The sequence below is a fragment of the Megalops cyprinoides genome, chromosome 25, assembly GCF_013368585.1.
Source record: "Megalops cyprinoides isolate fMegCyp1 chromosome 25, fMegCyp1.pri, whole genome shotgun sequence".
Lineage (NCBI taxonomy): Eukaryota > Metazoa > Chordata > Actinopteri > Elopiformes > Megalopidae > Megalops > Megalops cyprinoides.
This window is the reverse complement of record NC_050607.1, coordinates 14,603,328-14,628,755: the sequence shown is the minus strand read 5'-3', so window position 1 is coordinate 14,628,755 and position 25,428 is coordinate 14,603,328. Positions and strand designations below refer to the sequence as shown.

Here is a 25,428-nt window from a genome sequence, read left to right as displayed (position 1 = left end):
AGGCAGACAGGCACGCACACGTATGCGCACACACACACACACACTCTCAAGCGCGCACAAAGTGTCATCAGAGACGGCCGTTTGGCGGTGATTGACGACTGATCTTCGCGGGAACGCGAAAGAACATTTGTTAATTAAGACGCGACATTCAGAGGGGAAACAACATGGGCGGGGAGTTATTTTCAGCAGCTGGCGTTTGCTTAGCGCGGCTGGCGATATCGCGCGCCGTCGTTAGAGACGGGAGCCACCACTGGAGCGAGGGAGAATCTGTCATCCTCTTCCCCGTGCCTCTCTGGCAGACTCCAGCTCACGCTCCTCTGCCCCTGCCTGGCTTTTCCCTCCGTGTTCAACAGTTTAGCCTGAGAGAGGAGCACGGCTCTGCCGGCTAATTATACTCTGTGTGTACGTGCGTGCGTGCCTGTTCATAGGAGATGTGTGTGCCTGTGTGTGCACGCGTAGGTGCATGTGTAACTTTCAGTAGCCCTCAGATTCAGACCTACAAGCTGCAATCATGACCTCCGGTACAAAAGCGAGATTTTTTTTTTTTCTAACGCCATCCCGTGCAAGGTTACCCAGGCTATACATCTCACCTCTGATCTTAAAAGAGCTATATCTTCTCCATATCTCACCGACGTGACCTCGTGTCACTTTGTCCCGCTTTAAAGGCCTCTTTGTCGGCTTAATGCGGCCGTGGCATGAATTCTGGAAGGCGAGAGTCAGGGATGACAGCTTTTACAGCCCCGGGAAGAGGAACATGGGGAGAAATGACAGCTCGTGCCGTTAAACACAGACACGCACAAACATCTTTGATTTACAGATGCTGTATGCGTTTTATATTGCGTGTTTGTGCGCAGCGCTCTGGTCACAACAGCCGCACTTGGGCGGGGTTGTTCCTCTGTCCCGGGAGGCGGGAAACGCCGGCCCTGGAACAACAGAGGCACTTCTCATTTAGGCTCCACCTGAACCCTTAATTAGTCGCTCGTTTAACTTGAATGGATACACTTATGCTCTATTGTGCTGAGGGTCGCTCTGGATAAGAGCGTTTGCTAAATGCATGTAACGTAACAAAATAATGTAATGTAACTAATCGGATCAATTACCAGGTGAAAGGTGACCGTGTGCTCAGGGCATGCTGTGTTTTACGTCACAGAGGGACCGCAGAAACAGGGCTGAATGTTCGGAATTTAACTGCAGCAGTTCATTAGGAAAGTAGTACTAAACAAAAACATGCTGTTCCCACAGGTGTTAAATCCCAAGAAGAAAGCGAAGAAGAAAAAATACCTGAATTCTGGAACGGTAAGCGAATGACATCACCTTCTTCTCTGCACACCTTGTGTAGAACACCTGTTCAGTAATGCGAAGACAACCTTTGTTCGCTTTGCTGCTCTTTCAAGATACCGTTTCATGTCATCCTCTGTTTTTCTGCCTGAGCTATTTTTGGTCATGCTACCGCTTCTGCTGTTGTGTGCTTGCACATTTGTTTATGGGGAAAAAAAAGCACTGTCTTGGCAGTGAAATTGCCTGCTAATTACAGATAACTGAACAGTAATTGGTCAAAAGTCACTTCTGCACCTTTGCTTATTGTTATTTCCATAATGAGCACGTGCAGTTCACGTGGATGTGAAGCCTCTTCTTTTGCGGGTGTAGTGCTGTGATTGACAGTTACCCACAATGCTTTGCTGAGAATTTGGCTCAACAAATGGTAAATAATGTGTGGTAGACAGTGTTGCTAGGCGTCTTCTGTGTCACATCCTTAAGCGGTGAAGTTTGACTGATTTCTTGCCTCAGGCTCTAACTATTATTTAATAAGAGCTGTTTATTTTTTTGCTCCTAAAATTCTGAAATGTGTGTATAGGTGTTTACTTCTGCAAAGTAAATATTATTTTCAGCTATATTTTCTGTAGCCGTTTGCCCTAGATTTAGTCTCTGCAAATCTGAGTAATGTATTTAATCAAGTGTTGCATTTTTTCACTCAACACTCTGCATCTTATGTTCTGCCAAACAACTGCCAAAGATGCAAAACTGCCAAAAAACACTTCATAAGTCAAAGTTACGGATGTGTCTGCTGCGGTTAGATTGAGCGTGCCCCTGTAACTCAGGCAAAAGTGCTTTAATTAGGAGAAGCTGTTTGGTGAAGTACGCCATCTGATCTCAAATTGTGCAGATATAATAGTTTTTAATTACTCGTGTGCATTTTCTCCAGTTTAAAAAGGCACCGTTAGTGCAATGGAAAATTAACTCAAGGTGTTAGCTATGACTTTGTGAATAAATTACAAGGATGCGCGGTTTTTGTGTTGTTTTTTTTCCTGTGCCAGTTAAACACAAGATTAAATTGGGTTAGTTTAAACAAACAATGATTACCCATAATGAACAAAACGCTGTCATCTACTGAGACTAAAATGGAATTAAAAAGATTGAGAGATGATTCACATGAATACATCAACAGCTCACAAATATTCAAGTTACTTCTCATTTTCTTGGCACAGATGTATGCGCTTACAATGAGTTTGGAAGCTGCATCTCAATCATTGTTTGGTTGCCTGTTATTCGTCTTAATTTTAAATTACTCTACAGGTAGCTGTTTGAAATGAGAAACAGTTATTTTTTTCCCATGTCAGGCACGGTGACAGTATTGTGCTTTGTGGGGTATAAGGCTGTCAAATGTGGTTGGTTTCTCATTGGTCAATATCAGAGGCAAGCCCCTCCCCTCAACTTTACCTGTCTCTGTAGGTAACACTTCTGTCTTTCCTTGTTGACACTGAGGTCACCTTCCTGGACTACATCAAAGGCGGGTGAGTGACGGACCATCTACCTTCAAATTTCTTTTTGTATTAAGCATTTCTAATTTGGGTGACGCGTTCATTAAAGGGACTTACACAAGAATATCATAATGCCTTCATAAATACTACATAAACTCTTATAGACATGTACATCTAACATGAACTGTCATAGGGCTTGTGGTCCAATTGTTCATGGTAATTATGGCTTTACCATTGTGTATCAAATCAGACTGTCATAGCGGCGTCACTTGTGATAGTGACATAGCACACCTGTGATAGTCTTATGAAGATGTTATGTACGAGCTTTCACAGGAAGTCTTATGTTTATGCTAAAAAAAAATGAGAAGACAAATAGGCATCAGGCCCTGTGTCAGCTGAAGAATGTTCGGTAATACTTCTGCTGCAATACTACTGCAATGTTTGTTAATGAAAGTGTACAGGACAATAACAGCTATCCCTGGTATGTGGCGTTAGTTTGATGTTTTTCTGCCCCGGAAGCATTTCACTGAACTTGTGCTTGTGCACTGAGGTGTGCTCCCACCTCAGGTATGACTAAAGGGAAAAAATACAGGAAGAAACCTAACGCCACATTCCGCTGTTATTGCGCTACATTCAGCTGTTATTGCGCTAAAAATAGCTATCCAATATATCGCGACGGATATAACGGCCAGCCCTAGAAAACATTGATAAATCAAAAGAGTGCGGAAGGTGTCCATAGTGAAGACAGCAACTTCTCAGTACCCCCCCCCCGCCTCCCCACTCACACATACAGACACAAAAACAGACACAAAAACACACACACAAACACACACACAAACACACACACAAACACATACAGGAGGAGCCTTGTGGAGCCTAAACACTGGGAGAGAGAAAGAATAAGAGTAGAACAGGGGAGATGAAGGAGGGGTAGGTGACATGAAAGGTGAAGGAATGCCATGGCGACGGGGAGGGCGTGTATTCACGAGAGAGCGCACCTCCGCATCGGTGGTCCCTGAGCCGCGTCTCACAGGGAGAACTGCCAGCTGGACTGAGCTGGAATCAGGTCTATATCGGGAAAGCCTTTGAACTCACAGGTGATAATTACTGTGTGGAGCGAATGAGCAGGCCGCCCCTGATCTGGGGTCAGCTTCCCCTCTCCACCCTGCGGTGTGTACCCCGGGGGCAACCGCGTTGGGCCTGGTGGAGCGTGCCCGACCGCACACCCACTCCCCTCATTAAAAACAGGGCGTGGACCCCTCCCCTGCGGCTCCTCGGCGGAATCGATTCGCCTCTGAAAATAAAAGGTCATTTTAGTGGGTTTAGGGGAGGCCATTTTTTTTTTGCACCCCACTCCAGCGCTCCTGGTTTGGTGAGAATCTCAGGCATGCGAGGGCCCTCGCAGGGCGGAGAAGGGTTTGCTGGGAATCAATACTCTGCTTCCTGTTCTGCCGCGGCAGTTTGCACCCAGTCCTCAGCCTCATCAAATATTGATAGGGGTCCCTGGTCTTCTCCCGGCAACGGCGGAGCACCAATGCTGTGAAAAGGGGCCTCTTTTCGGCGGATGCGAACTTCCCTCTCTCGGGAGGTTGTCTGAAGTGTGACTGGGTGTGTTTGTGTGAGTGAAGAAGTGTCTGTGTGTCTTTGAGTGTGTGCCAAGAGCATGTGTCCATGTGTTTGTGTGTGTGCTTGCGTGTGCGCGTGTGTACAAATGTGCCACATGTGAATGTGTGTGGGTCTGTAGTATGTGTGAACATGAGCGCATGCATGTTTGAGTACGGGCATGTGAGTGCGTGCGTGTGTTTGGGGGGTGTTTGACTGTGTGCATGTGCCTCTGTGCACCTGTGAATGCAATTACATTTGTGTGTGTGTGTGTGTATGTGTCTATATGTATAGTGTATGTGTGTGTTTGTGTGTGTGCCGTTTACCGCAGCTCCCGCGACTGTCAGCACTCCTGTGATACTGACAGCAACTCGGGCTGTGGATATCAAGGCTCCGCTCTCACCAGCACAGAGACGGGGGCGGATTCTTAATGGGACCCAGACAAACAGACGCTCAGATGAGAAGGGGGGGGGGGACTGACAGACAGCTGTCAGCCCAAAAAGAGGGCCCCCGCGGCCTCGTCCCTTTTCACAGTCAGTCAGTGCGCGAAGAGTCCCCACTCGTCGGCCGCTGACAGCCACTGACAGTTTCCGGAGAGAGCCGTGCGCTCTCCTCACTGGAAGCGTCGTCGTGGTAACTCAGGGGAGCGTTCTAGAACATGAAGCTTTGGTACTGCAGACAGAGCACAGAGCAAAATACATTGGGGCCAAATTATATCTTAACACAGTGTGAGTAGCCTTTATGTTTTAATCACAAAACATTCAGTGAAGGTTACTTTTGTTCTATGAGATGTTGAGAATGCAGGCATTCCCCCTTAAATTCTGAACTAACTTGGAGGGAATTTCTCTTGATGTTTCAGACTTTGGAGCAGCTACACTTTTTTTCTCGCACCAGGCAGCATGACAGACACCCATTAACCAGGCCCCACCCTTCAGTGCTGAATGTGTGGAATGCCTCCGTAATACATACCTCATATGCGTTATTGACAGAAGTCCAAGGATGCCGCAGGCCTGCTCCTGTATACGCCTGTGTTTCATGGTAACTGTGCTTTGCACCTGTACCTTTTCTGCAGTAAAGAGCCTGCTCACCTGCAGTGGACAGCCGCGTGGGCCATGATTACCACGTCACAACGGGAAATGTCTGATCAGCAGTGCATGCATTAATTCCTGACAGTGACAGGAAGCTCTTGTCTTTGCAGAGGAAGTGCTATTAGATGCATTCTCCCTCATACCCACTTCTTTACCCTATAAATGGGAAGCACCACGCAGTGCTGGTTATCATTAGGCTGTACTGCACTCTATTGATTCATTTCTATTGCTGTTGTCAAGCGGCGGTGTTCTGAAACAAAGTCGGATTGCATTCGCTCGGGGCGCATCATTGGATCATCGCAGTCATTATTGGAGTCAGATATCCGGTGCATTAGTGTGCGTTGCCAGACAACAAGCGTAAAACGGCAGCCAAGTGCCAGCATTGGTTTCGGTGCCCCGCCCCCACCCCCATTCTTATTAAACAGAAGCCAGAAAATTGGTGGAAAAATGCTGTCATTTTGCTGGACGCGGGCACAATGTACATACAGCTCACACGCTACGCCACCTCCTCCCCCTCCTCTCTCTCTCTCTCTCTCCGTAAGACATTCGTCGGACTGTGATTGGCACTTTGATTGACGCCGTGATTGGCGCTCCGGCGCCGCGCATCGCGACGAGTGATCAGGTCACGTGACGCCGTGTAAACGGCACTCTCTGTCAGGAGCACAATAGGGCTGGTTAATTGTAATTGACGAACACTTCGAGCGCCGCAGGGACCGGTGGGAAAAATTGGAACACAGAGGGCAGCCTCAAGTATTGCACTCAACATCTGGAGCTGTGCGGGATCTCTACCTGATTACGTCTGTTTGGTGAACATAGTTAACAGTTTCAAGGTCTGCAAGGAGTTATTACTGAGAAAAGGAGTCATGCTTTCTCATTAATGGAACAGGAAGAGCCCTTAAGATATTTAGCTTGATATTTAAAGAAAAATTGACATTTGCTTGTGCCTTGGTACCATTTTAAGGGATGGCATATCTGTAAGATAGCCCGAACACTTCTTATTGTAGATGAAAAGTACTTTAAACTGGTCTGCCACCGTTATCATTTCCTCTCCAGATGGTCCGAGTTGTAGCTGAGGTCTGTACAGCTTAGCTTCAAAGGTTCCCCGTGGCCTGGCGTGCCGGAAGCTGATTGGTCAGCGGGGGGGGGGGGGGCCCGCTGCCAGAAAGCTAAAGTCTCCGTGTCGGCTCGGCGCGGACCACAGCTCCTGAGAGCAGCAGATGCTCAGTGGTGGGAAGGGTTTCACAATGCATTTACCAGGGTTTACCTGATTGGCTGGCGTTAGAGCACAACGATTTGGGGGGATTTGAAACATGTTCAACAAAATTTGAAAGAGAATTAAAAAAAAAAAAACGAATTTGAAAAGATCCCTAATTAATCACGTTCCATCTTCACAGCAGTGGGTCACAGCAGCTGGGCTCCCGCCCAAGTCGTAGGAGCAGCTCGCCCAGCCTGCCCGGATCGGCTTCAGGGGTTCGATCCTGACCGGGCATGCTGCGTGCCAGAATGGGTGTGTTGTGTCTGTACCCCCCCCCCCCCCCCCCCCCCCCCCACTCCACATGATGGAGTGAAGCTGGAATGGGATGGAGAGGAATTGATTTGGGAAGGGTATTGTGTTTGCTTCCAGAGGGGGCAGCGGGTTTCTTGGGAGTCTGAGATGGAGCCGGTTCTCATTTCTCTCCCTGATTAACGCTCGCACGCCCCCCCCCCAGCAGAAACACGATGAAGCTCCGTGCTCTCAATGGGATCCGGCCCCCTCTAAGTGCCTATCGACCGGAATGTTACTCCCAATCTGCGGGAAATGGATCTGCCGTGGCGTTTAACAGAATATTGTTCTGCTTCCATCTTCGTAAAGCTGGCCTCCTTTCAGAGACGGATGTATTATTTCCTGAGCGCGGCGCTGGGCCGATTGCCTTTTTCCCCCTCGCCCTGGAAGTGATTGTTAAGATGAATGAGGCGATGTGGGGGGAGTGGAGATAGGATACGCCCCGGGGTCATACTATCAGATGGAGATTAAGGTGTAAAGCAAGGTGTGTGTGTGTGTGTGTGTGTGCACATGTGAGAGAGAGAGAGTGTGTGTGTGTGTGTGTGTGCACATGTGAGAGAGAGAGAGTGTGTGTGTGTGTGTGTGTGTGTGCACATGTGAGAGAGAGTGAGTGTGTATGTGTGTGTGTGTGTGTGTATGCATGTGTGTGTGTGCGTGCGCTCACGCATGTGAGAGAGAGAGAGAGTGTGTGTGTGTGTGTGTGTGTGTGTGTGTGCGCGCACACATGTGAGAGAGACAGAGAGAGTGTGTGTGTGTGTGTGTATGCATGTGTGTGTGTGTGTGTGCGCACGCATGCGTGTAACTGTTTTTCGAAGCCTCTATTCGCATGTGTGTGTCTTCATTGCTATTGTTCCGTTTGGCGTTCCCTGTTCTCTGCTTCTGTTTTAAGCTGTGGGGTGCACAGATAAAGGTTTGTCATTAGCGAGATCTGATGGAGGCACAGATGCCTTCGTGTGGCCATGCATGAACACGTACGCGCTGGGAGTGTCCCTGCTCTCCGCTGGCATTTAATTTCAAAGGCGGTAAACGCCGGTCCGAAACGCCCCAGTTCCCGATTCATATGTCATTAAAACCCTGCATGAAAGGACATCTCCACGCCGCCGGCACTAACAGTCAGCACCTGGAGGTAAGCACGTGGACCAGCCTGAGCTTTCCGTTTGAGTTTAGCTTCCTTTGTCTTCGCCTTCGCTCCTGGGAAAAAGTACAGGCGAGCACGCCGGCTGGGCATTGTTACTGGCTGTTGGCTGTGTCATTTACATGCTTGGCTTAATTGGCTATTTTAATTGGCCTGTATCAGCGCTTGTCCCGTCCTGTCTGTCTGCCTTATATCAATGGCAGGACTGGAGGTGTATTCTTAAAAATTGACCTATAATGAGCTCATAACAAGTGAAGAGATCTTTCACAAGCAACCTGGCAGTTTTAAACACAGCCCATACTCATCAGCGTTTCTGTGTGTGTCTGCAGCTCTGTGTAATTGTGTGCCTCTGTGTATTGATGAGTTTGTGTGAGTACTCTGAGTCTAACTGTGCCCGTCTCTCTGTCTCTCTGAAGATTGACACAGACTCACTGTTGGCTAAAGCGAAGAGCATTGAGATGTTATGACACTTGCGGTGCTACCGAACGCCTCTCTGAGAAGAGTTTTCCCCTGTAATTTAATGCCGTTCTTTCGAATTTTGATCGGCTGCCATCCGTTTTAAAAGGCATTCTTTACCGCAGCCTTTGAGACGTCGGCTGGGCGTTCTCCCTGGAGATTTTTTTAAAGCTGTTAAAAACTAAACTAGATCAGAGAACATGGCGCAGATTCACGATTCCTTATGCTATATATAGTCCATACAGCCTCAAATTTAATGTAACAGTAAATGAGTGGATGCACTGGCGGAATCATACTCTCTCTTCGCCATGGCAACCATCCATTCGGACCTAGTCTATCGGGATTGGCACCGTTCTGATGGCAGATAATGTGTCGCACTTTCAGCCTGCGCGAATGCTTAAAAAAAAAAAGGAAGAAGGTATTTCGGATATTATGAGAGAGGGAGGTGTGAAATGACCACCTCTAACGCTCCTCTGATGAAACGGCAACCTCCTTGCCAACCCCCCCCCCCCCAACCAGCTCAAGCTGGGGTGCGCCCCAAGGGGTTTCGAGGTAACAGCTCCAGAGAATTTCGGATCTTTTTTTTTTTGAGGACGGAAATGCCACAGTTGTATCTGACAACGGGAGTTCCTCCAGAGACCGCAGAGGAGATTGGATGCCGTGCTTTGATCTCTGACAGGTATCGCGGAGCGCGTCGCTGGTCAGAGGTCGGACACCGTGTAGCGGAATCGCTTCTCTCTTTCTGAGAAATGCGAGCTCGAGTGCGACTGGCTCAGGTGTGTCACATGGCCGTACTGGGCTGCTGGAGGAGAATGTGTGTTAGGTGCCCATAGAGGAACAGCTGAATGATACCATCTCCTCAGATACTGCAGGTTCAGACAGCGGTCATTGAACTCCAATATGAATTCCGCATAATTTAACTGCAACCTTTCAGTCATTTTTGTGTTGTTCCCGCTCACCAGTTGTAAGCAACAGCAGAGGGGGAGAGAGAGAGAGAGAGAGAGTTGGTGTGTGTGTATGCCATAAATCTGTCTGCATGTATGGCTATATGTATGAGTAACTGTATTTGTGTGTGTGTGTGTGTGTATGCCATAAATCTGTCTGCATGTATGGCTATATGTATGAGTAACTGTATTTGTGTGTGAGTGTGAGTATGTATGTGTGTATGTGTATGTGTGTGTGTGTGTGTGTGTGTGTGCTCAGTATGCAGTGTGTCTTCCAGTCTCATGGTGCACCAGTGCACTGTGCATTGGTCCTGACCCCTGTTCAGCTCTGCTCAGCAGAGTCTGTCTGGCCTGCTGTAAGGTTTGGGACAGAGTGTTTCGGCGGCATACACACTCCAATTCTGTCCAGACTGCGCACATTACCGCGCCAGATGGCGGGTGTGGGGGGGAGTGGCGCTCTTCGCCTTGTGGAACATATCGGAACATCTTTTTGCCCTAATCGTGTCGCGTCTGTTCACCTGTCGTGCCAGACTATCAGCTGGGCCGCTCTGTTGGTACCAAAGTTCTCTGTGAAGCTGTGACACTTTCCCGGCCCCGCCCCTGGCCCCGCCCCTGGCAGCTGCTCCAAGCGTCCCCCCTCCCTACACACACACTCATATATACACGCATGATGTGGAATCTCTTGGCGTGTCTGGGGATGGGATGCACAATTCAGCATTCTTCAAACGGCTAATCCGCCTCCCTCCCCACACACATACACACACACACACACACACACACACACGCAGGCGCACATACACATGCGCACAAACACACACACTCACACTCGCTTCTCGTTCACAGAGCCAAGATGGGTCAAACGCCTCATTCTGCTCACGCCCCTTCATGAAAAACATCCCTCTCTCCCACCCATCTCCCCCCCATTCCCCTATTCCCCCCATCCCCCCCCTTACCCCCACGTCCCATCCACTTACCACTGGGCTTTGCTACAAATGTTCATTTTAAATATTTAGCGAAACCCTGTCTCTGAATGAATTATCCAGTGGAACGTACCGCAAAGAATAAGACTCCGTTCTGAGGGAGTGCACATTGAATCAGCGCACGTACTGGTTTTAAATGCGTGCTTTGAACCTCACGAGGGAGCGGAGGCTAGTGGTGTCTCCATTGAGACTGCTGAAATGGTCTGAGGCATTCAGATGGGGGCTGAAAGGGGAACGATGCGCCCCTCTTTGCAGGATTCTCATTTGAATGTTGCGCTTGTGCGTGAGGCTTAAAAGGGATGGATCATGTGCAGAATATAATGGGAACAGTCTGTATCAGATGAAGGTTGCATTTGTGAAGGAAAATGTGTGTGAGTACAGGGTACAGCTCGAGCTGAAAGCTGAAATGAAACGTGTATCGTGGCCAGTGTTGCTGTAGTATAGATTTTAGTGCCATTCAAGTCTGCGAGTTTCACTCCTGTTTTGTAGTGAAAATGAGGGATTTTTTTTAACATGGGAAAGTCTGTTCCACACACACACACACACACAGACTCACACCTTTCACGGATGAAGTGAGGGAATACCGTATGAAAAGAGAGGCCTCTCTGTCTCTGTCTCTAACTTTCTCCCTCTATCTCACAATCTCTTTCTCACTCTCTCGCTATCTCAATCAGCCTCACCCTCTCACACTCCGTTGTGCTCTCTCTCTCTCTCTCTCTCTCCCTCCCTCTCTCTCACACTCTCACACCATCTCTCTATTTCTCTTACTCTCCCTCTCCCTTTCTCTCTCTCACTTTCTCCATCTCTCCCTCTCTCAGTCAGCCTCACATTCTCTCACTCCCCTGTTCTTACTCTCCCTCTCTCTCTCTCTCTCCCTCTCTCTCACGTTCTCACCATCGCCCGCTCTCCCTCTCTGCCTACCTCAGCTGGGACCGTGGTGATACCTCTTGCCTAACGTGAGCTGACAGCCGAGCACTAGAGGCAACGGGCTCTTCCCCCGTATCCTATCCGAGCCCAGTCATTTGTAATGGGATGGCGGTGGGCGGGCGCCATGCCTCCTGCCTCTGCTCTCTGCTCATACCTGAGAGATGGAGGTGGAGAGAGACAGAGGCAAAGGCAGTGAGACAGAGAGAGAAAGACATGACACAGAGGGGAAAAGAGTGGTAGTGAGAGAGCGGTAGAGAAAAGAGAGTAGGATGGATACTGAAAGGGAACCCCCATGTCTATCCTAACCGGTTTAAAAAGCAGACCTGCTCTTCCAGCTGCTGTGTTTCAGCCTCTCTCTACTTGGACTACATGTGTGTCCCTGAACCCTCTCCAAGCCTGGAAGGCTAACTGGTCAGTGTGTCCCCGCATTGCTTCACTGAGCACGCTAATCTAAGCCAGTGGCTCATTTCCAGTCGGCTGCTGAAACCAAGGAACAGGGAGTCCCTGCTTTCACAACGCGGTTCCTTCCTGAGAAACGCTCCTGTGAAGCAGATTTTTCAGAAAGGAGGCTAGATAAAGGGGTTGAGGTGAATGTTATGCTGTTAATACTGCATAAATATTTGTACGCATAAATCAACTTAGACAGGAAATGCAAAATAAATATTCGGAAAAGTGACACGCAGCAAATGATCTTTGGTAATGGCAGAACAGAGACAATAGCAAGACTAGGTGCACGGTCTATGGGCGAACAGGGCATTACAAACACAGGGGGTCACAAAGTCTACCTCCTGGCGGGGGGGGGGGGGGGGGGGTCAGAGGCCTCCTCTAAAAGACAGCTGGAGCTGAGGGTTGAGCAAATGAAAATCAAAATGAAGGAAAAAAAAAACGTTCCCAGGGAAAGTGGTCAGTCGCACAAGCTTTGCCGACATAAACCATCTCTTATACGTCAAACTCTTCACCGTGGTAATCATTTTTCTGAGGACAGCACAGAGGCAAAGAAAACAACGATGCGATTAAGGGCTTTCTTCCCCTGTGCGTGCCGTTCTTACAGTGTCGCCTGTGGCTCGTTACACAAGGAAAAAAACAAGTCATAAAAATACTTCTTTTTTTTTTTTGCTTTTGTTTTCGCAGAACACAGATTAATTTCACCGTGGCGATTGATTTCACTGCATCCAATGGTGAGTGCTGCAGATTTCTTTAAAGCTAAATTCATAATGAGGATTATTAATATCTCTCCAGATGGGGAATCAAGCCTTGTGTAATCACATCCCTCACCGTTTGTGCAAAACAGACCCTGAAAGTAAAGCAGTAATAACAATGATTATGATCATGATCTGAACACAATAATTTGTTTAGCGTTGTTTTCATGTTAGCGGTGCCAGCACTGGGAAAGCTTTCATTTCTTGGCTGCTATTATGCCAATACTTTGACCTGCCCGCTAGTCAGGAAATACTATTACCAGCTGCTTCTTTTCAGATGTTATGCTGTTAAAATGCTGTCGTTGCAATTTATCACGGGCTTATCTGTTCATATTTGTTTTTTTTTTTGTTGAGACAGTTTGAGTTCATTCCCTCAAGGGTTATTTATAAGACAGTGGAAAAATGAATGCAGTTTTTCTCTTTCATAAAAAAATAAAAATAAAAAATAAAAAAAACACATTGTAGAATGTGGCCATTTGTTTGTGTTTCAGAGATGTGTCCTGTGCATACTCACCTACACCTATATAATCACCTGTGTGAACTCTATAGAATGCAGTATTACAGTTTCGTCTCTTGTAGCTTTTAGAGTTACAGATTACAGATTTGCAGTCTCCCATAGACTGCATCTTTACAGATTAGCCCAGTTTACAGTGTCCTATAGACTGCATCTTTACAGATTAGCCCAGTTTATGGTCTCCCATAGACTATATCTTTACAGATGGACCCATTCAAGTTTCCAGTCTCATACAGACTGCAGACTGACCCAGTTTGCAGTACTGTTGACTGTGTTGACACAGATTAGCCCAGTATAAAGTCTGCTGTATCTTTCAGAGTGACTATCCCAGCGCCCAGTCTCCTGTAGACTGTTGTGTAAATCCTGTGTGAAAGCCATCTAATTCACATCCCAACTGCAACTTCTATCTTAAACTAAACTGTGACAGGTGTTCTGCGTGCTGTCAGCTACTGTTTTGGCTGCCCTGGTCGGAGGCATCACCAGTGTGGCAGGCATGCAGTCTTCAGCAGTGTTGTGTAGTATGTCACAGTGTCTCGTCTCTGTCCAGGTAACCCGTCCCAGCCCACGTCCCTGCACTACATGAATCCGTACCAGCTGAACGCCTACGCCATGGCGCTGAAGGCCGTGGGCGAGATCATCCAGGACTACGACAGCGACAAGATGTTCCCTGCGCTGGGCTTCGGCGCCAAGCTGCCCCCCGACGGCAGGGTGTCGCACGAGTTCGCCCTGGTGAGCAACCTTCTTACCCACGATCCTCTTGGCCAGCTGTTGCATTTCTTTTACCACCCCCGTGCATTTACATTTGTCTTTCAGCAAGACGTTTAGCTGAGGTCCTTACTCTCTGTGTCCGTTAAAGATCCCACGGCACTTCTTGCAAAGAGTAGGGGGTTCCCTGGTGTTCTGTGTAAGTTCCCAATCCAGACCTTTCACCCTGACCATTTAACAGTCCCCCGGTGTAACTGCCTAAATAACTCCCCCTCTCTCCACCTCATCTAGTGTGCGGTGAGTGCTCTGATGCAGAATGGCTCTTGTGCATCACACGGGTGGGTGCCACACATTAATGGTGGTTGAGGCGAGTCACCCCACAGTAAAGTGCTTCGAGAAACCTGAAGGACTGAAAGGCGCTATATATGCTGAATGAGGGTTAGTGGTCCTTTGTTTAAATGAAGCAGCTTTTTTCCCAAGATGGACAATTTTATATTATTATTATTATTATTATTGTTGTTGTTGCCCTGCCCAGATGCAGCGTCTCAGCCGTTCATCCCCTCTGCTCTCTAGTTGGTCACAGACCGCCCAGGGGAGCTGAAGCTGTGCCCAGGCTCCCTGTAGCCTCAGCTTAAGCATTAACAATGCAGAGCAACTCACTGGCAGACTCTGAGCAGGCTTTAAGACACTCACACAAATTACAAACAAAAAAGATGCTTGCTCGGCAGAAACAATTGTCCTCGCAATTACGAATGCCCAAGCGTCTTTTGGGAGACAGGGTGGTGAGATAACAGCTGCTTGGCTGGCACTGCAGACAGTAAAGGGAAGCCGTATCTCTCCCACTAGAGACAAAGTGTTGCTGCTTCCCATTTAGTCAGTACAGGGAGAATCTCGCATCTTTAATTAAACTGAAGCAACAGGAACTGCTTCACATAATCACCCTGAACCCCTTGTACCCTCTCAGTACAAATAAAATATCTGTCTCGGGGGAAGAATTCTGATATATGGACATTGTTGTAATCCCACTGTAGCCACAGAATTTGTCCTAGTGTAAGAGCCCCTTTACATAGCATATTACCTGTAGAAGGCCCAAAGAAGCGTTTCATGGCCAGTCAGGAGCTTTCTGACGACAGACCCAAGTCCCTCTGTGTGTGGATCTGCCCCAAAGCCTTCTCAAAACACAGGAGCCTCTTTAAGCACGTTGAGTCATTTTTTTTCTTTTGTAACATGAGGGCAGGGGGGCAGAGTTCGCCCAGAGGACCACGACGGCAACCCGAAAAGGGAAAAGAGAGCAGCCTTTATGTTTTGCATTCGGCATTTGTGTCCCGCGAGCAGTACTCGTGAGATAATCGACAGACCAGAAGAGCTTCACCTGCACTCGGGCGGATGCGCACAGCACGGTTCGTACTTGAGGACCAGCTGCTGAGGAGGCTTGTCATGCCGGCAGCGCCTGAACGGGTGAGCCCGCTTCGTTTTGTCACCGATCCTGCGAGCGCTGTTCGAGCGAGAGGACGGGGGAGGACCCGTGCACCTGTGCAGTCAGCACTGAGCACGATCCCGCTGCAGACACAAAGGTCACTGGGTGCTCCGCCGGCTTTCCATCCCCTCCTCTGAGCGTTTAGTTATGCCTGCCGGGTTTTAGTGCTGATGAGAAATGACCGGGCCGTTGCGCGGAGTTAGGGGAGCTTTATGGAGCGGGTAATGGGACCGCCGTCGCCGGGACACGGAGAGGACGGGCCGGCTGAGTTACGGCCGCCGCCGCCGCCGCCGTCTCCCGGCAGAGCGGGGCCATCGATCTCGTGCCGGCTCCGTGTGCTCAGCGGGCGGCAGTAAATAGTGGAGTCCCATCTTCACAGTGGTACAGCCCCATGGCGCGCCCGGAGCGGGTTTTATATTTATCTCCTAGAGTGTGTGATGAAGTATTGATGAGCTTTTATCTTTATTTTTTTGTTGCTGTTGCTGCAGAATGGAAACCCTCAGAACCCTTACTGCACCGGGATTGACGGGGTGATGGAGGCCTACTACCAGAGCCTCAAATCTGTCCACCTGTACGGCCCCACCAACTTCTCACCCGTCATCAACCACGTGGCCAGGTAGGCGGGTCGGGGCAGGTCACGTGACCGCGGTGTGGTGGTGAATGTGCCACAGCCTTGTGGGCTGGCTAAGGTGCGGGAGATGGAACTAAAAGCTCTTCAGATTTTATTCATCATCATTATGTATGTATTCCTCTTTTATTTGATCCCTGTCTGATTGAATTTGAGTGTCTGTTTTTCAAGAACAATATTTTAGCACCTATGTATGTACATGTATATGCGTGTATGCATGTATACATATACATTCATATGTATGTATTTAAATTACAGACATACAAGGATATAAATTCTATAAGAAAATATAAGAAATACAAGTGTTAACTGACCAACACACTAGGTTAAAAGCATGTAGATTGTGAATTGTAAGAAAATGTGAGCACGCAGGTGCAGCTGACTCAGAACTTAAGAAAGCGAAGTGTTCCGGCTTGCTGCCTTCCTCGGGGTAAATCTATTCCATTTACTAATCACCAATCTATCTCTTCATGTTTCCTCTTCAAAAGTCTTCTCTGGAGGGCCCCTGAGTGGCTCAGTCAGCGTAAGAGGTAGTTCTGAGTGCAGACTGAGCCCTACAGCACAAGCTTAATCCGATGAATGGAAGTGTATAGGGGGATTGCACTCACTGGGTGCCTGCGTGAATGCAGTGGTTACTTGGTTACTGCAGGAGGAGTGAGCCTAATGTATGTGTGCAAATGGTGGTAATAAAGTTTGGGTGCAGGCTTTAAAGGGGGGGGGGGGATGTCTCTTACAGAGCGATCAACAATTCTGCATGTACAGATAGCAGTCAGATGCAGAACAGTAACGTGCTGTTAGGTTTAAGAGTGCCCGGCGCTACCTTTGGTGGTCGTCACCGGTGGCATACGTGGGTCAAAGAGCAACCCAGTGCATTGTGCGGAGTGAATAGGACATACAGTACCAGTCAAAAGTTTGGACACACTTCATTAAGGTAATGGGAAGTATGCACTCAAAGACATTTTCATCTAAAGACTTATGCGTAAATGCTTGATGTTTGTTTCTTAGGCAAATATAAATAGTCAAGTTGATGCCTATGCATGAATTTCTTTCCAAAAAAATTTATTTGGCTATTTTGAAGAATTTAAAATATAAGCAAATATAAAAAATATACATCTTCATTTGTTTATAACACTTTTTGTTCACTGCATAAGTCCATTTGTGTTATTTTATAGTTTGATGGTTATACTATTATTCAAAAATGTGGAAAATTGTAAAAATAAAGAAATGTGTGTCCAAACGTTTGACTGGTACTGTATATGTTGTGGTGAAATCAAGCTTTGGAGTCTTCATTCAATCCTATCTTCCATATGTCAGGGGTGACAAAGTGGATCTGCCCCATGGCCTGCTGGGATAGCAAAGATTGTGTCAAATACAATAGCTATGCTAAGAGCTGGGTTCATAATCAATACCAACTTTAATGGCTTGAATGTATGTATTGATCGCTCCTGCCTTTTGGAAGTAAGGCGTCCTTTGTGCTATTTTGTCTTTGTTAACGCTGAGGCAGATCAGTGTGCTGGAGAAGCTGGAGACAGAAGTATGATTTTTAATGATGTCACGGAGAGAGAAAAAAAAAAAACAAACAGACTACGGTACATATTGTGCACACACTGAACCATAAGCTGGATCATCAACACTCCCGAAATCGCAAGGTTTAGATGCATATTTACAGCAGGCAGAGGTGTAATGAGATGGAGGAATGGCTCTAACACAAGTCTGCTGGTGCTGTGGGAGTCGTAATTGGTGGATTAACAGCAAAGCAAACAAAGTGTGAAACGTGGCTTTCGTGACCATCGCAAAGTTAACCTCTTCTTGTTAGAATGTGGCGTTCTCCAGGCCACCAGCTTGCAGACTTCTTAGTGAGAGGGACTGGAGTTCAGGTTATTAATAAAGTAAAGATGTGGCAAACCTCCCCCCCAACACACACACACACACACACCGATGGGGCCCCCACTGTCACAGCAAGCTCCCATAATCCACTTCAGGCTCTAGCATTCTCTCCGAGCATCTGCCGCCCACGCTCTTTAATAAGGAGTGTTAAAACGGTTAAAGCGTAACTCCAAGCCGCTCGGCTGACAGACTCCTCCATGCGGAGTGCCGTGCGTGCTCTGTGTGTGCTGCGTTTGATAAGGCAACAATGAGAAACGTGTCGAAGTCGAGTCTGCTGGCTGCGGCCCAGATTCTAAAACCGTCCTTGTTTGTCATCAAACACAAAATGGGCGCTCCCCCCCCCATGTTGCTGTGATGGAAACTCGGGCTACAATTTCACTTTATGAGGGAAAAACATACAATTCAGGATATTTCTGTTAAGGGCACTAATAGAAATGCAATTATGGCTTATCGCTGGCGTACATTATAGTAGTACAAGCCTTATGTTTATTCAGTTCTAGATTTTGTGTTTGGGTGGTATAATTACCCCTTCAGGAGCCACCAATCTCATAAGAGCCTTTTTGCCCCCTGCAAATCAGGGGTATGTCACCTTTTCGTCTTAGTTATTACATCTTCATGCCGCTCTTTCCAGCTGTGCTGGCCTTGCACACCACTGTGTTCAATCTGAAGCAGAGGAGTATATGTGTGTGTAATGGCCCTGACGGAATGCACTACACATAAAACACACAGGAGGAGGGACGCGCTGTAAAAATCTAATTTCTTTCAAAAGTACAACCAACCAGACCAGCCTTAGTGCACAGCCAGAGCAAAATCCACTGCTGGAAAGTGACTTTCTGACAGCAGCCACACACCTGTATTTAACAAGCCTCTAATTAGGCAGGTGGGGCTCGTTAGCCAATGGCTGGTCTAATTAAACACGGTGACAATTACGATGACAATTAACCTGTTTGAAACTAAACTGGTGAATGCCGATCTGCTATGGGCAGGTTTGAATTAACGGTTTAGACAGGGGAACCCACAAAAAAACGTCTGACAGCGTGAAACAGCTATTCGACATTACCTGAAGCGTTTTACTTGGTTTTGGGGACAGGTGAAGGCTCTCCTTCACAGCGTGTGTGTGTGTGTGTGTGTGTGTGTGTGTGTGTGTGTGTGTGTGAGTGGGTGTGAGACCTGTGCATTGATGTGTGCTGTCTCCTCCCCCCTGCACAGATATGCCGCGTCAGTGAAAGACGGCTCACAGTACTTCATCCTCCTCATCATCACTGACGGGGTGATCTCAGATATGGCACAGACCAAGGAGTCCATCGTCAATGTAAGAGCTTCCAAACACCCCTATATTTACATGCGTGACATTATCATGCAAGAGTTTCCTAACCCTAAAGTGTCTTTACATGTTACATATATTAACACAGAAGAGCTTCAAAACCCACATACATATATTTGCTTGACTTGTAATAACATACAGGAGCTCTCAAACCTCTGTATATCCATATAAGTACCTGAATTCGTACATCTGCATTATAATGAAGACATAGTGGGATGAGTTCCTTGACTAATGGTGCAACAGAGATTTGAGCCAGCAACCTTCTGGTGACATATACAGTTCCAAAGCCATCACGCCACCCAAACCCATCCACCCCCACCTCCACCTCCCCATCCCGGAAATGATCCAGAGCGCACACCATGTTCATAGCATTTGTCATTGCCGTAATGCTGCCGGCAGCAGCAGGGGCTCGGTGTGTATACAGTACTACCAGGAACGGGAAAACCAGTTAAGAGCTTCTGACAAGTTCATCAGTCATTCACTCTCCCCCTGGCAGGGTGCCAGAGAAACGTAATTAACAAAACAAAGAAAAGCGGAGTGGATGGATGAATTCGGCTTCCCCCCGGCCCTTTGAATAAAAGCCATTTATAATCTGTCAGGAGGCCCGAGTTTTAGTCAGAAGTATTTATGTGTTCATGCCAAAGTCAGAGAGAGATGGTCATGCATACAACCCTCTGACCGGTGGTGTGATTATATTATGCAGTCAGATTTTTGACCTAATTTATGAGCATATTACGTTCACTTCTGAAACCCTGACCGCCTCTGTGAGTGTAACTCTAAACTGGCTCTGTGAGTATAGTACAGTCAAATCTGTGAGCATAGTACAGTCAGATCTAAGGTTAAGATTTCACTTTATTGTCAGATTGTTCTGAAATTTGTCTTGCGTCCCATGGCATCAAAAGTTTCACATAGATAACAGACATATATAACAAAAACATAACATTTAAACACATCAACAACGACAAATATTGCCACATTAAACATCCTAAAGTGGCTGTAGTGCATCACGAGGTCAATTTCATGAAATTTCGCCTTCAATATCCCGTGCTCAGTCCATCCATGAACCTTACCTCTTACTTACAGCCCAGATGCCGATTAGCCCTAATCTGAAACTCCAGACTGGCTCTGTGAACGTAGCATAGTTACATCTGAATTGATATGAGTCTAATACTGTAAAATCTGAATCTCTTACTGAATTTAAAAGTATATATATCTGTTTTTCTGAAAAGGTCTGTGGTCTTTTCAGTTTAACCTCAGTGCAATTTGTCCTTAACTTTGCCTAACTGAAAGCAAGTGATATAATTGTGAAATTGGTATGAGCTGAAATTTGCAGAAAATGTGACAAAAACTTTATTTGTAATTATTTGCTAATATTTGTGAAATACAATGTTTCATACAAAGCTCTTTATGGTTAGATTCAAACAATGGCCTATCGCTATGTATAATCATAGTCAAATTGGCATCTTTGGTAGGCTGTATGATTATGTAATAGAACAGCCAGACCTAAATATTATTTGTAATGCATAAACCAGTGTACTTACATGCTTATTAACTTTATGATTGTTATACCTGTCAGTGCTGAAAGGGAATAACACATCCTAATAGTTTTTTATTCTTTTTAGGCTGCCTGCCTTCCCATGTCAATCATAATTGTGGGCGTTGGACCTGCCGAGTTTGACGGTAAGCTGAAATTTAGCTTGACCCTCTCGATCTGTTCCGAGTAGAGAGTGTGAAGAGAGCGCGCTGTCGAGCTAAAGGACACCTCTGCCTCGGAGTTATCTGTGGACCGCCTGTGTGTGAGGAGGGAACGCAATTGAATGCGATTGAATTGAGGGCGGGAGAGCGAGCGAGAGAGGTGAGAGAGACAGAGGGGCCGGCTTGTTATCAGTGCCTCCACACAGACAGGATGATAAGGCAGAAAGTGGGGTGAGAGAGGCACTAATGCTGGTTACAGACGAGAGTTCAGTCGGGGATTTTCGGTGTAGCGCCCGTTAGTGATCCCTGTCGTTGGATTTATAGAGAGGTCACCGCGGCTGTAGAGCCCGAGGCAGCCATAAGGGAATGTCAAGTTTACGGTCCTTTTCTTCTCCTCCTCGTCTCTCATCTCCCTCCCTCTCCCCCTGCTTCTTCTGTCCTCCCCCTCTCCCTCCCTCCTTCTTTCATCCCCTCCTCTCCTCCCTTTCCGACTTGGTCCCACGTTTCTTCCCACTTCCTGTCCTCCCGCACTTTCTTGTTCATAGTGAGAGGTTCAAGCGCAACATCGTAACCACATGTCCGTTAATCATATTCGTATCGTAATGGATCTTAATTGCTTTTAATAAATCCGTCATATTCCGTCATCCGTCTTCATCATTTGAGACCTGTCTGGGTTGAGAGTGTTAATGTGTGTTTATATAACCTATCACTCCTTATAAACAGTGGCATTATAAAGATGTACATCAAACAATGCAGGAATCTGGAGATTCTGACATATCAGTAGCAGCTGAAATGCATTTCCTACAAACCAATAACCAATAACCTGACTCATGGAAAAAGTAATTTGTGCAACCTGTGCCTTCTAATCTCATTTAAACGTTTGAAATTTGGAGACAGTCTCATACAGACACACATCAAAGGCCCATACATGGATCATCTTCACTTTCTTCTTTATCATCTTCCTTCTGTCTCTCCATCTTGACTTTTCTGCCACATTGCATCATTGAAAATGTCCCAGAGCCCCAATGTGTAAATTATTTTGGTTTCTCCTCAGCCATGATCGAGCTGGACGGGGATGAGGTCAGGATTTCGTCAAGAGGACGATACGCAGAGAGGGACATCGTCCAGGTAAGATGTGCTCCTTGTCCGTGTCACTTCCCCCTGAAGAAGAATCCAGAATTTTTTTTCTACTACTTTCTCATTCAAAATGACAAAACAGAACCTTGCAAATGAGAGTCAATACCAGAAAGAAGTTGTTTGACACATGTGTTCAGTGGTGAAAAAAATGTTCTCTGATCTGACTGCTAACAAACAGCAAACCGTTATGGTTTATAGTTATCGTTGTCGTTCTCAGGGTTAAGGTTAGGGTGTGGGACATCTCTTTTCACGGAAAAATAAACAGATCAGCTCGTCTTCCTACTATTCTCACCCCTTTTCCACGAGGACAACACCCTGAGGTGTTTGGGAACATCCTGAGATGGAGACAGCTGCTGGAACTGATTGCATCGTAAGCAGTCTCCAGGGATTATTTAACTGCCACCAATTATGTCATAAAATCACGCTTTCAGGGCATGAGATCTCAAAAGTTGAGTCTCCTCAGTGAGATAATCTTTTTTTATTTTAAGTGTGATGAAAGATTGCCGTGGGTATGTGTCCCATCTTGGTGCCAGACACAATATCTCTGCTGAGACACTGAGGGAAGGGAGACAGGGAGCACTTAATGTGTAGGTATGTGTGTGTGTGTGTGGTTTGTGGTGTGTGGTGTGTGTGTGTGTGGTTTGTGGTGTGTGGTGTGTGTGTGTGTGTGTGTGTGTGTGTGTGTGGTTTGTGGTGTGTGGTGTGGTGTGTGTGTGTGGTTTGTGGTGGGTGGTGTGTGATGTGGTGTGTGTGTGTGTGTGTGTGTGTGTGTGTGTGTGTGTGTGTGTGTGTGTGTGTGATGGCCGGTTTTACTCCCGTTCCTCCGAGGCGTCTCTGCAGCAGTTTTTCCAGCCGCAGCGTGGTGAAGGAGCTCAGTGCAGGAGCAGCAGGAGGTGCCGAGCTCGGGGAGAATGAGCATCTTGTTAGCGCCTGACGGTGTGGGAGAGTGACAGGGAGGGTGTGCAGGGGCGCGTTGCCGGGGTCGCTGAGTCACGCTCAGGCAGAAGAGTGCCTCAGCAAGACCTTACACAGATGGACAGACAGATACATCCACTAAGGCCCACGTAACAGACAGACAGACAGACACATCCACTAAAGCCCAGGTAACATTCACATACACATACAGGCAGGCAGACAGACAGACACATCCACTAAAGCCCAGGTAACATTCACATACACATACATGCTCCGAGCCCAGGTAGCCTTCGCAGGCAGACAGGCAGACAGACATGCTCACCTACACTGATTCCTGGGTCACCCTGTGATCATGACCCCGTCCCTCCTCTGTCAGGGACTCTCTCAGAGCCCCCGTCCTTCCATCTCGACCAGAGGTCATTATCCAATCAGCTTCCCCGACCCTCTTTTCAAGTCAGTCATGGTCAACATGAGAAGAGCATGATGGTTCTGTGCCTGGGGCCTCTCAGTACAGTGGACAGGGGTGTGCTGAGCAGTTGAGAGCTCTCATGTCGTGAATCCTGAAGAACTGCTCCACCCTGTGCAGGAAATGAAGCAGATCAAACCTGCTGACTGGAAATGTTTTCGGTTACTTCACGCAGTCAGTAAGCGTGATATACATGCCGCGCTGATTCAGACGGCACCCTCCGCTCTGGGATCGTAATGATGGCATATGTGCCGTGACTTCTGGGAAACCCAGCTTCCGTGACTCACGACCCCTGAGAATCTGGATACCGGCAACATCGCCACGTGCATTCCGGCCAGAGATTCAGCCGGCTTCCCCGCAGTCCGTAACCCCCCGTTTTTTTTTTTTCTGTCCGTGTTTTCCAGTTTGTCCCGTTCCGGGACTATGTGGACCGGACCGGGAACCATATCCTCAGCATGGCCCGGCTGGCCAAGGACGTCCTGGCCGAAATCCCCGACCAGTTCCTGTCTTACATGAGGACCAGAGGGATCAAACCGCTGCCGGCGCCGCCTCCCTACACCCCACCGGGACACTCCCTGCAGACGCAGATCTGACGGACGCCCCCCCCTCCCCCCCGGAGCACACACACAAACACACACGAGCATGCACACACACTTCTTTGGAGTGGAGTCCGGGGGGGGTGGGGGTAGGCTCCTCCTCCCCCCACTCCTGTCTTGTTGCACTATGGAGACTCTGAGCGGGTGGAGCCTTTAAGGCATTTTTGCTTCCATTTAAAGCGTTCCCCTGTCGGGACTCTCGCCGCCAGAGCTGGGCAGGTCCTCCTGTACGCCTTCGGAAAGCGACGCGCCGGGGCGATCGCGGGCCCTCCCTGGCGAAGGAGGGGGGGGCCCGCAGGGGAGGGACAGTTCCAGGGGGCCCAGTCTTACCAACAGCAGCAGTAGGAAATGGCTCAAAACACCTCCAGTACCAGAATCCCTCGGCTGTTGTAAATAACTTCCGAAATGTGTCTCCTCTCTCTCTCTCTCTCTCTTTCTCTCTTTCTCCCTCTCTCTTTGTCTTTCTGTCCTCCTCAATCTCACTCTTTATCCCTCTCCTCTCTGTTTCTCTCACACTTATGGTCTTCTCTCCTCTCTCCCTCTGTCACTCCTCCTCTCTCACTGTCTCACTCTTTCACTGTCTTTTCCTCTCTCTCTCTCCCCCCTCTCTGTCCACCTCTTTTTCTCCCTCTCTCCCTAACTTTGTAGATCCCTATCTCTCCTCTTTTCTCTCTCCTAGTCTGTCTGTTTTGATTACTTTCTCTCTGTCTCTCTCTCTCTGTCTCTCTCTCTCTCTCTCTCTCTCTCTTTCTCTCTTTCTCCCTCTCTCTTTGTCTTTCTGTCCTCCTCAATCTCACTCTTTATCCCTCTCCTCTCTGTTTCTCTCACACTTATGGTCTTCTCTCCTCTCTCCCTCTGTCACTCCTCCTCTCTCACTGTCTCACTCTTTCACTGTCTTTTCCTCTCTCTCTCTCCCCCCTCTCTGTCCACCTCTTTTTCTCCCTCTCTCCCTAACTTTGTAGATCCCTATCTCTCCTCTTTTCTCTCTCCTAGTCTGTCTGTTTTGATTACTTTCTCTCTGTCTCTCTCTCTCTCTCTCTCTCTCTCTCTCTCTCAATGTTTACATGTTTATGATGATTTCTACGGTTGAATACTTTTATAAGTCTACTTAAAAATACTAACTTTGGGACTAACTATACTTCTGGTATGTCGCCTCTGCAGCAGGTGACAGGTAGCAGTGGTTTTTACCAGCCGTAAAAAAAAAAATAATAATAATAAAAAAAAAAATACCATCTCGCTTCTGTGGAGTGTGGAAACGAAGCATGCGCGGTCGTCTTGCACTCGCAGACAGTCGTGTTCTTTCAGCCTCGCGGTGCGTTGTTTAACCACGTTAAAAAAAAAAGAAGCTTTCTTTCTTTACTGTTTTCAACTGCCTTGACATGAAGGTGACATGCTCATGGGGAATCTCTCTTCATCAGACACAACAGACTCGGCTAGCCTTATTTAACTCG

General features: G+C 47.6%; 1 protein-coding gene across 1 annotated transcript in view; it reads left to right on the top strand.

Annotated features, from left to right (window-relative positions):
• The window catches only part of LOC118771879 (copine-8), a 77,857-nt gene extending 53,410 nt beyond the window's left edge, over window positions 1-24,447 (top strand). Inside the window, exons 12-20 of the mRNA XM_036520013.1 lie at window positions 1,243-1,296; window positions 2,731-2,792; window positions 12,566-12,612; window positions 13,695-13,876; window positions 15,818-15,945; window positions 19,054-19,156; window positions 20,791-20,848; window positions 21,918-21,991; window positions 23,786-24,447. Coding sequence (XP_036375906.1) covers window positions 1,243-1,296; window positions 2,731-2,792; window positions 12,566-12,612; window positions 13,695-13,876; window positions 15,818-15,945; window positions 19,054-19,156; window positions 20,791-20,848; window positions 21,918-21,991; window positions 23,786-23,974 — 897 coding nt within the window. The 3' untranslated portion in view covers window positions 23,975-24,447. The remainder of the gene's footprint in view (window positions 1-1,242; window positions 1,297-2,730; window positions 2,793-12,565; window positions 12,613-13,694; window positions 13,877-15,817; window positions 15,946-19,053; window positions 19,157-20,790; window positions 20,849-21,917; window positions 21,992-23,785) is intronic.
• The last annotated feature ends 981 nt before the right edge of the window (window positions 24,448-25,428 follow it).